The sequence below is a fragment of the Symsagittifera roscoffensis genome, chromosome 2 (genome assembly GCF_963678635.1).
Source record: "Symsagittifera roscoffensis chromosome 2, txSymRosc1.1, whole genome shotgun sequence".
In the NCBI taxonomy this organism is placed as follows: Eukaryota; Metazoa; Xenacoelomorpha; order Acoela; family Convolutidae; genus Symsagittifera; species Symsagittifera roscoffensis.
This window is the reverse complement of record NC_087063.1, coordinates 36,563,122-36,577,619: the sequence shown is the minus strand read 5'-3', so window position 1 is coordinate 36,577,619 and position 14,498 is coordinate 36,563,122. Positions and strand designations below refer to the sequence as shown.

The 14,498-nt window shown below is 35.0% G+C and overlaps 2 protein-coding genes across 2 annotated transcripts in view; both read left to right on the top strand.

Annotated features, from left to right (window-relative positions):
- LOC134839803 (AP-1 complex subunit mu-1-like) overlaps positions 1-14,498 on the top strand; it is a 379,140-nt gene that overhangs the window by 88,630 nt on the left and 276,012 nt on the right. The window lies entirely within an intron of this gene.
- The window catches only part of LOC134839804 (serine/threonine-protein kinase Chk2-like), a 68,458-nt gene continuing 58,645 nt past the window's right edge, over positions 4,686-14,498 (top strand). The window contains exons 1-4 of the mRNA XM_063855427.1: positions 4,686-4,810; positions 6,122-6,209; positions 6,350-6,415; positions 6,484-6,571. Coding sequence (XP_063711497.1) covers positions 6,489-6,571 — 83 coding nt within the window. The 5' untranslated portion in view covers positions 4,686-4,810; positions 6,122-6,209; positions 6,350-6,415; positions 6,484-6,488. The remainder of the gene's footprint in view (positions 4,811-6,121; positions 6,210-6,349; positions 6,416-6,483; positions 6,572-14,498) is intronic.

Genomic DNA, 14,498 nt, shown 5'->3' with positions numbered 1-14,498 from the left:
CATAAACGACCTTCCAAATGTCTGCTTTTTAAGTGAACGTTCTTGTTTGCAGACGACATCAGTATACTTTGTTTAAACTGCTCCGTCGAAAACTTCAATAAAGACTTAGAAGCTGTCAGCAAATGTTAATAATTAATAAATTGTCCCTGAGTTAGGAAAAAACTATTTAAGTTTGTTTATCTTTGTGTAGTGTTTGCAATCATCAATTTCATATTAGTAACATGCCCATAAAACGTGCTTCATCTTGCAAATATCTTAATATTCATTTGGATACCAAGATATCCATTAATTTTCGTATTGATTTCGATCCAGCCAAGCTTAGAAAACAATGTGGCATCCTCCGAAAGTACGTCATTATGTTCATAAGACTGTTTTAATCAAATACTAAAGGTCTAACATTAAACCAAATTGCAATACGGTTTTCTAGTTTACGGTTGTACTATTTAGACAAATATTTTGCCCCTGTTAATGATACGAAAAAAAAACACTTCGGTTAATTTACTTAAAAAGAAAATTTGAAAGCCTACGAAATGCTTTTCTGGATGAAAAAGTTTCTAACAGTTCACCAGCTCCATGTAAATGAACTTTAAATATGCGGTTTTGTACAATACTGGAAGGGCAACTTTAGTTTAATTAAAACACTTTGTCGGAAAGCAAAGTTCAACGAGTGTCACCTAGTTACTGGAGAACAAAGCTTTATAACTTACTTCGAGAAAATTCGCTTCTTACCACAAGTTTTGCTGGTTTTCTCAAGCCAATGTTTAACAGATTGCTCACCAAGTGCGCGATCTATTCATTTTAATCAATGAAGAACTGATCAATTTTTTTGTTTATGATTTGTATTTAAACTCAACTGTTATTTAAATAGAACAAATCAGACGCGTAAGTCTGCTGCCAAGTTTTTTTACAATTTTGATGTGGGTTTTCAAATCGCTTTTGGCGTTTGAAAGCTCCTACTTGGACTTCTTCACTGGTTACTACCGCATGGGCTCAGTTAGGTGTCTACTGACTCTCAAGGTACCATTCAATGATTTTGATGCTAAGGGATTTAGGGGAGGAGACATCGTTAGTTGAATCAGTAATCGCTATGTGAACAAGTTTAATTTTTTGTAATGAAACCGATTAAAGGTGCCAACGACTAATGAGTTTTCAAATATTTTCTGCAAAAGAATCCGTTTTGAAACATCGTAACTTCGTTTTTTATACTACAGTTAAGCTAATGTCATTCAAATTGAACCATCTTTTGTTCAGTAGATGTACAACTTGTTGAGATGGTGCACCATACTATTTTTATGTATTTTTTTAGGGCATTTGCAAGATCTTTTTCTTCAGCGGTTGCATTTAAGTAATCTTATCTGATACATCTAATTTGATTTCAAACCAGGGCAGCATTTGGCAACCCTTATGATTTTGTTAGCTGTCCGCTCTTCGTTATTGATGTATTTAGAGTTAATTCGTCTGATTTAAAAAATAATAACATCGAGAATTTAATTCTTCCTCTTTATGTGGCCGAGAGAGGGTCGAGGCGATGTTCGAAACTGACTCGAGATTATTTTTCTTCGTTTCATATCAAAATCTTAACGAAATGATTTCGGCTTACGTGCCATTCGAGCGGAATGATTGGTGTTTGGGAACATGCAGTTTGTCCGGAAAGATGTTTAAGGACATTAAATGACGGAATAGATAAAAAGTAAAGGCTAAGGAACAGTTCACTTTCGCGCCAACTGATAAACCCAATCTTTCCTGAAAACACAGAAGATTGAGCGGAAAAACGACAGAGATTTAGTGGAGAACTAGTGATCGAAGGAATTACGGGAATCTAAAGGGAAATAATGCAAATACAATTGTTACTTGAATTGTGCTCCACATCGGGAAGGTTGATATATTTTGTGATAACTTTTTCCGTTGGTGAAGAAGCTGCTACTTTGACGGAGATCTCAGATCTGGAATGACTTACCGTTAGACTGTATTGAGGACTGTATATTGACTGGTAGCTCTCTGTCCTGAATTTAATTTAACATCCTTAGTTATCTTTCAGGATTTGAGGAGCTAGGAATTAGGGAAGAGTTGATCCAGCTCCAATAAACATAGAATTTCTCTACTAAACAAAAACAACAAAAGAATGAGGTATCAGCCCTTTTTTTAGGAGCGGCCTTATGGTATGTGGATGCTGTGATCCAGCCATGCGTTCTTCATTTTTGCATGAAACTAGTTAACTTCAATCGTTCGGCCACTACTCTTCAAATAGTAACGTTGACCCGATTCACGAAGGAACACATTGAATGGCTTAGAAAGAGACGGTTCAAAATGTATAAAAGATCATTTTGACTCTAAACTATCTACATTGGATAAGGTTTAATTTCCAGTCGTTCTATACTTTCCGGACAAATGTTGTTTTAATGGATAAAAATGCAATTTTTAAATTGTTCAATTGCAACCTGTGGGGTTGTGCTGAACTCTTTTCCTCTCTACCTCAGTGATTTGATTTGAATCCCTAGCTATCCACAAATCATGCAAGTTTGCAGATTTTTAGCTAATGTTTTACCGTTCTCTTATTTCGGACGAAAAAAATAGCAGGGGCTATTTTTTTGTGCTACCCAACGGGTAGTCGGAGATATTTTGTGATAACTTTTCCCAGCGGTGAAGAGGCTGCCTTTTTGATGGAGATCCCATGTCTGGAATAGCTCACAGTTGGACTGTATTTTAAACTGTTTTACTTTTAGCTTTTTGTCCTGAATTTTATTCATCGTCTTGAGTTATTTTTCAGGTTATGAGGAGCTAGGAATTGGGAAAAGTTCTATCTCCAATGGATGTGGAATTTTTCTACTTAATAAAAACTTATAAAAAGAGAGGTCTTAGCCCCATTTTTAGGAATCACCTTTTGGTATATGGAAGCCTTGCGTTCACAACTTTGCATGTAACTACTTAACTTCGTTCAGCGCTTGAAAATACATAAGAGCTATTTTTGATGCTACCCAATCGTTATAGAATTATGTTTTTTTCCCGTCGTTTTGTACTTTCCGGGCGAATGTTGTCTGAGTGGAATATAATACATTTTTGGAACTGTTCAATCTCTACCGGCGTGTTTATTGTAATTCATTTTTCTCTCTGCCTGAGTAAATTGATTTGAATACCGAGATATCTACAAATTCATCCAAGTTTCTGGAATTCAGCGAACGCTAAATCGTTTTTTTATTCCTAATAAAAATAGCAGGAGCTAGTCTTCTAACTGTCCAAATTACTCAATCAGAGAAACAAAAAATGAACGTCTACCCAACCAGTTGAAGTTTTACAGTTTCAAACTTTTGTTCTGTCTTCAGAAAAAAAATTGTAACAATTGAATCAATTATCATTATTTTGATTTTAAACGCAGGAAAAAAAGCCTCGACCGAGTTTTTCCGCATTTAATTTTGCTTTTAATTCGATCTTTTTTTTAAAATGAAGTGATCTGATTATTTTAGTTGTTTTTTCGTTTTTGCAAGTTGTTTGTTAGGATTCAAATGAAGGTTGGGATCAGATCAAATGACTTTGGCCATGACTTCAAAAGGTTTACAACGTAAAACCCAAATTTGGTCTTTGATTCCTATGAGCAGTTTTGACTAAAAGTCGGCTGACAAATTTTGCTTCAATGCACAGTGACATCTGCTACCACAGTTTTGAGCAATGCAAAACGATAATTCCATAAATTTTTATCAAACATTTTCTTGTGTATAATTTCTTCCAAATGATGCTAGTTTTTTTTGTTTCAACCACCTTCTAAAGGGATGAGAAAGAACTATTGATTAGGTGGTAATTTTTCTACTGCCCGATTGCGACTACTTCAATACCAATCCGTAGGTAGTCAAGTATAGTATCATCTAAGAGCCTTTTCAGCCTTGATTGGGTTTTCACAATAAATTTCAAAAAATATATTCGAGAAAAACTGGTGTGAAAGTTTCCATATTTCATGTTGAATAGGACGAAATATACAAATGAAACATAGATCTCGATTCAATTCTAATGCGATTATTCGAATCATTTTTGCTACTATTATCTTATTTTTCCATTTTTTGAACTACGTCAATTGCCCTAATTGAACGAAAAACAGCAGCAAGATTGGCGAAAAACAAGATTAAAAACGATTCTTCTATCCTTGTTCAAGTTCAAAGCTTTTTAAGAGTCGATGAACGCAGCTGTTTAGGTCGAGATGATTTTTTTCAGGAAAAGTCTTAACATTTGGTCAGGCTCAAATTTATTTTTCCTTGTTTTGACTTTTGATTGCTTTTCAAGTTCAATTCATTGTTAAAAGGAAGGCAAATTCCACTATCTATTAGCGAAAGGGTATAGGTCATGAAAAACGTGATCGACTTCTAGTTTCGAAAGAGGAATTTAATTTTTAGATTTCCCAGCGGAAGAAAAACTTTAAAACTTTACCTAATGATCCAGTTTTTTTTTCAAATTGAGTTATTGTTATCAAAAAAGTGGTAATCATACATAGTTTTTCAAACACGTTGTAAGGCCATCTAATTTTTATTTTGAATTCCCAAAGTTGAAGTTTAAAAAAAAACAAGTCATTATTTTTTTTCAGTTTAATTGCCTTCATTGACTTTTTCCAACTGCCTGTTTGCTATATTTTGAACTTTGCGCGGAGTTGCTTGTTGTTAATTGAAAAGACGTATGTTCTGAAGTGTGTTTCGTTTCAGTTCTGTTAGAGCCTGTTGAGAAGTACTCATTTGGAAAGGGTGAAGATTGTGACTGCATTCTCCCAGCTGACGCCTTTTCCAGTGCATCGCTTGCAGTCATTTCTAAGAAACACTTCATCATCCACAAGGTAAACACCTAGCTATAGTTACAGCTCTTTAATCTAACCTCTCTCCATTTATTTTTACACATTCGGAGCGTATTGTCATTAGGTTTGCACTTTTTCCCCAGCCTAAGTCGCAAATATAAGGGGTCATTAATTTGGTGGCACGTTTGCAGCATCATTTTTGGTGAACTTTTGCTTCTTTTTGTATCTGGTTTATAAGTGGATAGCTCTTATTTGATAGAAATAGGTTTCATAAAAATGGATGGTTTTTAGACGCGTTGGAACATTTTTGCTTTTATCGTTTTACCGATTTTCAAAAAAGTTGTTTGAATGGAAAGATCGGCTACTTTTTGTGTGCCTGCAATTTCCGCCTGTCTCTTTTCACTTTACTCGACATTTTCAGACGGGAGAATTTTCGGCCCAGTTTTTGAATTATTTTTATTTTTTCGGACACTAGCATGTCAAATCTCAGATTAAGGGTTCATTCAATCGAAAAAACATTGTGAAGTCTCACTTGTATTAGCTGCTATTCCCGAACGAATTTTTGTAGAAAACGAGTTATGGCCTCAGGTGATATCCAAATTTCGTCAAAAACTTTTGTCAAAAACTTGAGGCATAGGGTTCAGTCGGAAAAACCGGGGTAGGTGTTTTGTCTGCATTGCAACTACGCACAAGTTTTGTGGATTTTCGGATTTAGCAAAGCTCAATTTTTTGAGTTTCTGTGCGTTTTTGGAAGTTTATTGATTTCCTCGCAGAAAACTACTGCGCGGAATTGGAGATTAAGGCTTCAATCGAATGAACAAGCATTTGTTTTTCCAATACTGGTAAGGATTCCGCTATGAACTTACGAAATATTTGACCTTAAGATCCAATTTTAGACTTTGTTCTATTTCGCAAAAACGATCATGCTAATTCTAAAATTTGGAAATTCGTGAAACGGAGATGTCTTAATCTCCTCTGCAAAAGCGTGTTTTCTGTGCACATGATAAAAATCAGATATATCCTTGTTAAATGTCCAATTTTTGACATTTTTATACTTTTTTGAAAATAAACATCCGTACGTTTCTATTTAAAGAGCGTGAAGGTGATATAAAGTTCAGTTTTGCAAAAAAAGAGTCCATTGACACTTCACCAGCTGTCCTGTCTTGTTGGCTATCTTCTTGAACCTATACGCTGAAAGGGATTTACTTGTGGCAATGTAGGTTGTGTTAAATCGAAATGGGGAAGTTTCTGGCTTAGATTTAATTTATTTTCCAGAAAAGTTGTTAAATATTAAAGGTTTTTAGGATCATAGGATGTTCCTTTTCGAACAGTTATATTTTCAGTTCTTTTTAGCAACTTTGCAGTGCAGATGTGGATGACTTCGATGTAGTTCTTCAAGATATCAGTTCTAATGGAACTCTTGTCAATGGCAATAAAGTCGGTAAGTTATCTGTCACACTTTTATGCTCAAATATTTCAGTATCTGTCACACCTAAAAACGGCTAGTCCGAAGTTTTAAAGAATGTACAAACGAATCTCTTGATTTTTCAGCCAAAAAGATTTATTCTTCTATGTATTTAGGCAAAAACAAGTTCCGCGTATTGCAGTCCAATGATGAAATTTCCTTAGCTACGAACTCCATAAAAGGTAAGTTGCAAAAACATTAGTGGGTCGATGAAAAGATGTTCTAGATTAGTTGTAGCTGTTCTCTTTAGTGTTCATGTTTGTGTCTGCGAAGTCGACCTCTAGCAGTGTGCATTCGGATGTGGCCGACAAATACCTCGTGTCCAAACTACTCGGAAAGTGAGCAGCTATGTGGTTCTTCATATCTTAACCTACATTCTTAATTTTCTTCAATTAGTCTCAATCAAAGTTGTAAATTATTTATATGCGGGTTTCATTTTTGAACAAGGCAGATTTAAAATTTCAACAGATAAAGGATATCCTGCATTTTTGGTTTTCAAATCTCTAAGACGAAACTGTATAATGCAGAATTATGGCATATGAAGTAAATTATGAGTAGGAAAAAGACGGAAATAAGTTAAAGTGGCATCAAGTTTGCGGTATTAATTACCGTTGAATAAGTTGTGCTGGTTTCTGCCTATCATGAGTTCCGGAGTGCGGTCTGCATTTAGGCAACCGCGTATTCATACTCGTCAGTAAGCAGACAAATACTGTATTAACCAATCAGAATCGAGATGAGAAAACAAATTTACGAAATAATTAATTATTAGTTATTCATTTCTTCCTTGTCTCGATTCTGATTGGTTAATACAGTGTTTGTCTATTTACTGACGAGTCTGAATACGCGGTTGTCTAAATACTGCTACGTAACCATGAGTTCCATTCGGGGGCTATTCACATGCGCGAAGAACTGAATGGGCGAAAAAAATCTTGAGCGAAGGACCGAAAACAAAATAAGCCGAAAGTCAATTTTTTGAAAAGAAGCAATTGCCGTTCAAATAAAATGAATTAAATGAAGCAACATTTTGCTTCTTTGATAACTGAACCCTTCAAATATAAATGTTGTTCCAATTCGGCGCCGGTCAGTGAAAATTTGAAAATTTTGCATATTTCTGCCGTTTTTATATTCGGCCAATATTGATACTCAGTCCCTGGAAATGCTTACTTTCTTTCCAAATTTTAGTTTACTGAAATCTGATTGGCTTTTTCTTTCGCGCATTCGGTCCTTCGCGTATGAGGGATTCCGACGTTCAATTCACCGAACAGTATATGAGTTCTCCGTTGCAGTATGAGGCTGGGTTCTACTCTCTTTATGTCTACTTGAGTTCCAACCTTGTCTATCGATCTGGCTGTTATTGCAAAACCATAGCATAGCTGGCCAAGCGTTGTGTTTCAATCATATTTTTTGACGTGATACAGTGCTGATTTAAATTAACTGGACACAACGCGTTAAACTTGAAATTTAAAACGCGTTTTCCTCAAATGGGTTGAGTTTAGGTGGAAACTTATGAAGACAAAACTAGCTTAAACTTTTAGCAGAATTAATATGGTGTATTTTGTTTTGCGAAATTCGGGATCAAATTTTTACCACAAAAATGGGTCATTTTGGTTTTTCTTAGTTAATCAAAAATTACGCCAAAAATACCCAGTCGATCACAGACATAATCAGCTTAAAGTAAGCCCCTAACGTAGCCCAACAAATTTTAAGCAGGGTATATTCTCCAAAACATTGTATAAGTTGATTTATTTTTGTTTGATAGACAAAAAAGTTCGTTTTTTTTCAATATATAATATCAACTTTTTATAAAAATTCAACTTTTTATTTAAAAACAATTTTTAAAAGGTTTGCAATATAATTATGTTGATATAATTATGCCTGTGATTGACTGGGTATTTTTGGCGTACTTTTTGATTGACTAAGAAAAGCCAAAATGACCAAGTTTTGTGGTAAAATTTTTGGCCCGAGTTTTACGAAACCAATTACACCTTTTTAATTCTGCTAAAAGTTTAAGCAATTTTTATCTTCATAAGTTTTCATTTAAACTCGACACAGTTTGAGACAAACGCGTTTTAAATTTCAAGTTTAGCTCGTTTTGTCCGGTTAATTTAAATCAGCAGTGTATATGAGCGTAGTGTTATCATTGAGAAATTCAGCATCGGGCGAAATCTATGAGCTTCCTTGGTTGGGAGAATGATTGATCCAAAAGAGAAAACGAACTCTTTCTAAGGATATATGACCTACGGGGACCGATCGTTTAGCAAACAATTCTTTTAGCATAAAAAGTTAAACACTAGTCTTTTAGGAGACAAAGGTAATAAAGTGATGGATGACTGATTACCAGACTCAAAAAGACGCTCAGTCTGGGGCCAAGCTTCCCCAATTAAGACAATTATCTCGCGATTTAACATCAAAACTATCAACTTCAAATAACACAAGATTCTAATTTAGCGGCAAAACAAAGGTTTATGCGCACAATAACACTCGTGTTGAACGGCGGCGTCCCTCATGCTTAAAGGACCGAAAATTTGTTTTTGCTTACTTTCAGCCAATCAGAATTGAGTATTCAAAATCTCAAAGTACATCGCGAAAATGTCATAGAAAGAAAATAAATCTAGGTCATTAAAGTTAATATTGACAAATAGACAATAAGCAGATCAGTTTTCAAGTCTGAAAATGTAATTTTGGTTTTGAACTCAATAATCTTGATGATTATCTGAACCGTTATGCGGTTGTAACCCGCAGTTTGTAATATTTTTGATTATTGTCCACTGATTTAGTACATTTTCGGTTAATACTGACTTCGGTTTTGTGAGAAAGGCATTTAGCCAATAGAAACGTCTAGCGATTTTGATTAAATGAGATCTTTCAAGCAATCGGTCCTTTAAGCTTGAGAACCCTCCCCGTGTTGAATTGAAGCGCAGCGGAACAAGCGGTGGCTTATCGCCAATCTCGCGTTTGAAGTTAGCTGTCATAATTTATAATTATTCTGTGTCTGTTAACAAACCTGTCTGCTGAAAGCCCTAGCACCATGACCTACAAGTGCCAACTGGTTAATTTTAAAGGACTAGTTACTATTGGTTACAGTTTGTAACTTTTTTGTGAATTTGGCCACTTTGGACGCTTTCTCTCTTTGATCGCTGAAGTTAGTTTGCGCTATCTCAATTCTAACAGGAAGGTGAACAATTTACAAACTGAATTGTTTTATACGCGTAATTGGGGGTCTAGGACAACAAATCGATGTGACTTCAAGCCGAAGGGACTTCAGGCGTAAATTGAAACTTTACAAGCACCTCAAATCGCTATTTTTCCATCAAAAACAATATGTTTTCAAAAATTTAGGCATGTTTAGTCTATAATAAGCGTTATTCTTGACAATGAATCATTTAGGATTGGCATCCGTTCGTCAAATCAGCCGGTTTTGAAATGCTTAAATTAAAACAAGAAGAAAATTGCCGTGAATTGTTTTTTTTTTGAACTTTCCTAAACATCGCATTCGGAGGATAGTTTTACGAAATTGCCTGTAACTACTGAAGAAAGATCATGAAAATGGGAAATTCCTAGTTTTCAAATAATTCAATTATCATGACTTAAGGAGAAAATTTTCGTCTTGAAGTCTCTAACTTAACGTTTCGGCTTGAAGCCCGTCGGCTTGATATCGGGCACCCGCAGACAATTACTGTAATAACCAAACAGGCAAATACTGTATTGAACAATCAGAATCGAGATGAGAAAACAAATTTACTAAATAAATAAATATTAGTAATTCATTTCTTCCTTGTCTCGATTCTGATTGGTTTATACGGTATTTGTGTATATACTGACAAGTCTGAATACGCGGTTGTCTAAATACTGCTACGTAACCATGAGTTCGATTCGGGGGCTATTCTCATGCGCGAAGAACTGAATGGGCGAAAAAAATCTTGAGCGAAGGACCGAAAACAAAATAAGCCGAAAGTCAATTTTTTGAAAAGAAGCAATTGCCGTTCAAATAAAATGAATTAAATGAAGCAACATTTTGCTTCTTTGATAACTGAACCCTTCAAATATAAATGTTGTTCCAATTCGGCGCCGGTCAGTGAAAATTTGAAAATTTTGCATATTTCTGCCGTTTTTATATTCGGCCAATATTGATACTCAGTCCCTGGAAATGTTTACTTTCTTTCCAAATTTTAGTTTACTGAAATCTGATTGGCTTTTTCTTTCGCGCATTCGGTCCTTCGCGTATGAGGGATTCCGACGTTCAATTCACCGAACAGTATATGAGTTCTCCGTTGCAGTATGAGGCTGGGTTCTACTCTCTTTATGTCTACTTGAGTTCCAACCTTGTCTATCGATCTGGCTGTTATTACAAAACCATAGCATAGCTGGCCAAGCGTTGTGTTTCAATCATATTTTTGACGTGATACAGTGCTGATTTAAATTAACTGGACACAACGCGTTAAACTTGAAATTTAAAACGCGTTTTCCTCAAATGGGTTGAGTTTAGGTGGAAACTTATGAAGACAAAACTAGCTCAAACTTTTAGCAGAATTAATATGGTGTATTTTGTTTTGCGAAATTCGGGATCAAATTTTTACCACAAAAATGGGTCATTTTGGTTTTTCTTAGTTAATCAAAAATTACGCCAAAAATACCCAGTCGATCACAGACATAATCAGCTTAAAGTAAGCCCCTAACGTAGCCCAACAAATTTTAAGCAGGGTATATTCTCCAAAACATTGTATAAGTTGATTTATTTTTGTTTGATAGACAAAAAAGTTCGTTTTTTTTCAATATATAATATCAACTTTTTATAAAAATTCAACTTTTTATTTAAAAACAATTTTTAAAAGGTTTGCAATATAATTATGTTGATATAATTATGCCTGTGATCGACTGGGTATTTTTGGCGTACTTTTTGATTGACTAAGAAAAGCCAAAATGACCAAGTTTTGTGGTAAAATTTTCGGCCCGAGTTTTACGAAACCAATTACACCTTTTTAATTCTGCTAAAAGTTTAAGCAATTTTGATCTTCATAAGTTTTCATTTAAACTCGACACAGTTTGAGACAAACGCGTTTTAAATTTCAAGTTTAGCTCGTTTTGTCCGGTTAATTTAAATCAGCAGTGTATATGAGCGTAGTGTTATCATTGAGAAATTCAGCATCGGGCGAAATCTATGAGCTTCCTTGGTTGGGAGAATGATTGATCCAAAAGAGAAAACGAACTCTTTCTAAGGATATATGACCTACGGGGACCGATCGTTTAGCAAACAATTCTTTTAGCATAAAAAGTTAAACACTAGTCTTTTAGGAGACAAAGGTAATAAAGTGATGGATGACTGATTATCAGACTCAAAAAGACGCTCAGTCTGGGGCCAAGCTTCCCCAATTAAGACAATTATCTCGCGATTTAACATCAAAACTATCAACTTCAAATAACACAAGATTCTAATTTAGCGGCAAAACAAAGGTTTATGCGCACAATAACACTCGTGTTGAACGGCGGCGTCCCTCATGCTTAAAGGACCGAAAATTTGTTTTTGCTTACTTTCAGCCAATCAGAATTGAGTATTCAAAATCTCAAAGTACATCGCGAAAATGTCATAGAAAGAAAATAAATCTAGGTCATTAAAGTTAATATTGACAAATAGACAATAAGCAGATCAGTTTTCAAGTCTGAAAATGTAATTTTGGTTTTGAACTCAATAATCTTGATGATTATCTGAACCGTTATGCGGTTGTAACCCGCAGTTTGTAATATTTTTGATTATTTTCCACTGATTTAGTACATTTTCGGTTAATACTGACTTCGGTTTTGTGAGAAAGGCATTTAGCCAATAGAAACGTCTAGCGATTTTGATTAAATGAGATCTTTCAAGCAATCGGTCCTTTAAGCTTGAGAACCCTCCCCGTGTTGAATTGAAGCGCAGCGGAACAAGCGGTGGCTTATCGCCAATCTCGCGTTTGAAGTTAGCTGTCATAATTTATAATTATTCTGTGTCTGTTAACAAACCTGTCTGCTGAAAGCCCTAGCACCATGACCTACAAGTGCCAACTGGTTAATTTTAAAGGACTAGTTACTATTGGTTACAGTTTGTAACTTTTTTGTGAATTTGGCCACTTTGGACGCTTTCTCTCTTTGATCGCTGAAGTTAGTTTGCGCTATCTCAATTCTAACAGGAAGGTGAACAATTTACAAACTGAATTGTTTTATACGCGTAATTGGGGGTCTAGGACAACAAATCGATGTGACTTCAAGCCGAAGGGACTTCAGGCGTAAATTGAAACTTTACAAGCACCTCAAATCGCTATTTTTCCATCAAAAACAATATGTTTTCAAAAATTTAGGCATGTTTAGTCTATAATAAGCGTTATTCTTGACAATGAATCATTTAGGATTGGCATCCGTTCGTCAAATCAGCCGGTTTTGAAATGCTTAAATTAAAACAAGAAGAAAATTGCCGTGAATTGTTTTTTTTTTGAACTTTCCTAAACATCGCATTCGGAGGATAGTTTTACGAAATTGCCTGTAACTACTGAAGAAAGATCATGAAAATGGGAAATTCCTAGTTTTCAAATAATTCAATTATCATGACTTAAGGAGAAAATTTTCGTCTTGAAGTCTCTAACTTAACGTTTCGGCTTGAAGCCCGTCGGCTTGATATCGGGCACCCGCAGACAATTACTGTAATAACCAAACAGGCAAATACTGTATTGAACAATCAGAATCGAGATGAGAAAACAAATTTACTAAATAAATAAATATTAGTAATTCATTTCTTCCTTGTCTCGATTCTGATTGGTTTATACGGTATTTGTGTATATACTGACAAGTCTGAATACGCGGTTGTCTAAATACTGCTACGTAACCATGAGTTCGATTCGGGGGCTATTCTCATGCGCGAAGAACTGAATGGGCGAAAAAAATCTTGAGCGAAGGACCGAAAACAAAATAAGCCGAAAGTCAAATTTTTGAAAAGAAGCAATTGCCGTTCAAATAAAATGAATTAAATGAAGCAACATTTTGCTTCTTTGATAACTGAACCCTTCAAATATAAATGTTGTTCCAATTCGGCGCCGGTCAGTGAAAATTTGAAAATTTTGCATATTTCTGCCGTTTTTATATTCGGCCAATATTGATACTCAGTCCCTGGAAATGTTTACTTTCTTTCCAAATTTTAGTTTACTGAAATCTGATTGGCTTTTTCTTTCGCGCATTCGGTCCTTCGCGTATGAGGGATTCCGACGTTCAATTCACCGAACAGTATATGAGTTCTCCGTTGCAGTATGAGGCTGGGTTCTACTCTCTTTATGTCTACTTGAGTTCCAACCTTGTCTATCGATCTGGCTGTTATTGCAAAACCATAGCATAGCTGGCCAAGCGTTGTGTTTCAATCATATTTTTGACGTGATACAGTGCTGATTTAAATTAACTGGACACAACGCGTTAAACTTGAAATTTAAAACGCGTTTTCCTCAAATGGGTTGAGTTTAGGTGGAAACTTATGAAGACAAAACTAGCTCAAACTTTTAGCAGAATTAATATGGTGTATTTTGTTTTGCGAAATTCGGGATCAAATTTTTACCACAAAAATGGGTCATTTTGGTTTTTCTTAGTTAATCAAAAATTACGCCAAAAATACCCAGTCGATCACAGACATAATCAGCTTAAAGTAAGCCCCTAACGTAGCCCAACAAATTTTAAGCAGGGTATATTCTCCAAAACATTGTATAAGTTGATTTATTTTTGTTTGATAGACAAAAAAGTTCGTTTTTTTTCAATATATAATATCAACTTTTTATAAAAATTCAACTTTTTATTTAAAAACAATTTTTAAAAGGTTTGCAATATAATTATGTTGATATAATTATGCCTGTGATCGACTGGGTATTTTTGGCGTACTTTTTGATTGACTAAGAAAAGCCAAAATGACCAAGTTTTGTGGTAAAATTTTCGGCCCGAGTTTTACGAAACCAATTACACCTTTTTAATTCTGCTAAAAGTTTAAGCAATTTTGATCTTCATAAGTTTTCATTTAAACTCGACACAGTTTGAGACAAACGCGTTTTAAATTTCAAGTTTAGCTCGTTTTGTCCGGTTAATTTAAATCAGCAGTGTATATGAGCGTAGTGTTATCATTGAGAAATTCAGCATCGGGCGAAATCTATGAGCTTCCTTGGTTGGGAGAATGATTGATCCAAAAGAGAAAACGAACTCTTTCTAAGGATATATGACCTACGGGGACCGATCGTTTAGCAAACAATTCTTTTAGCATAAAAAGTT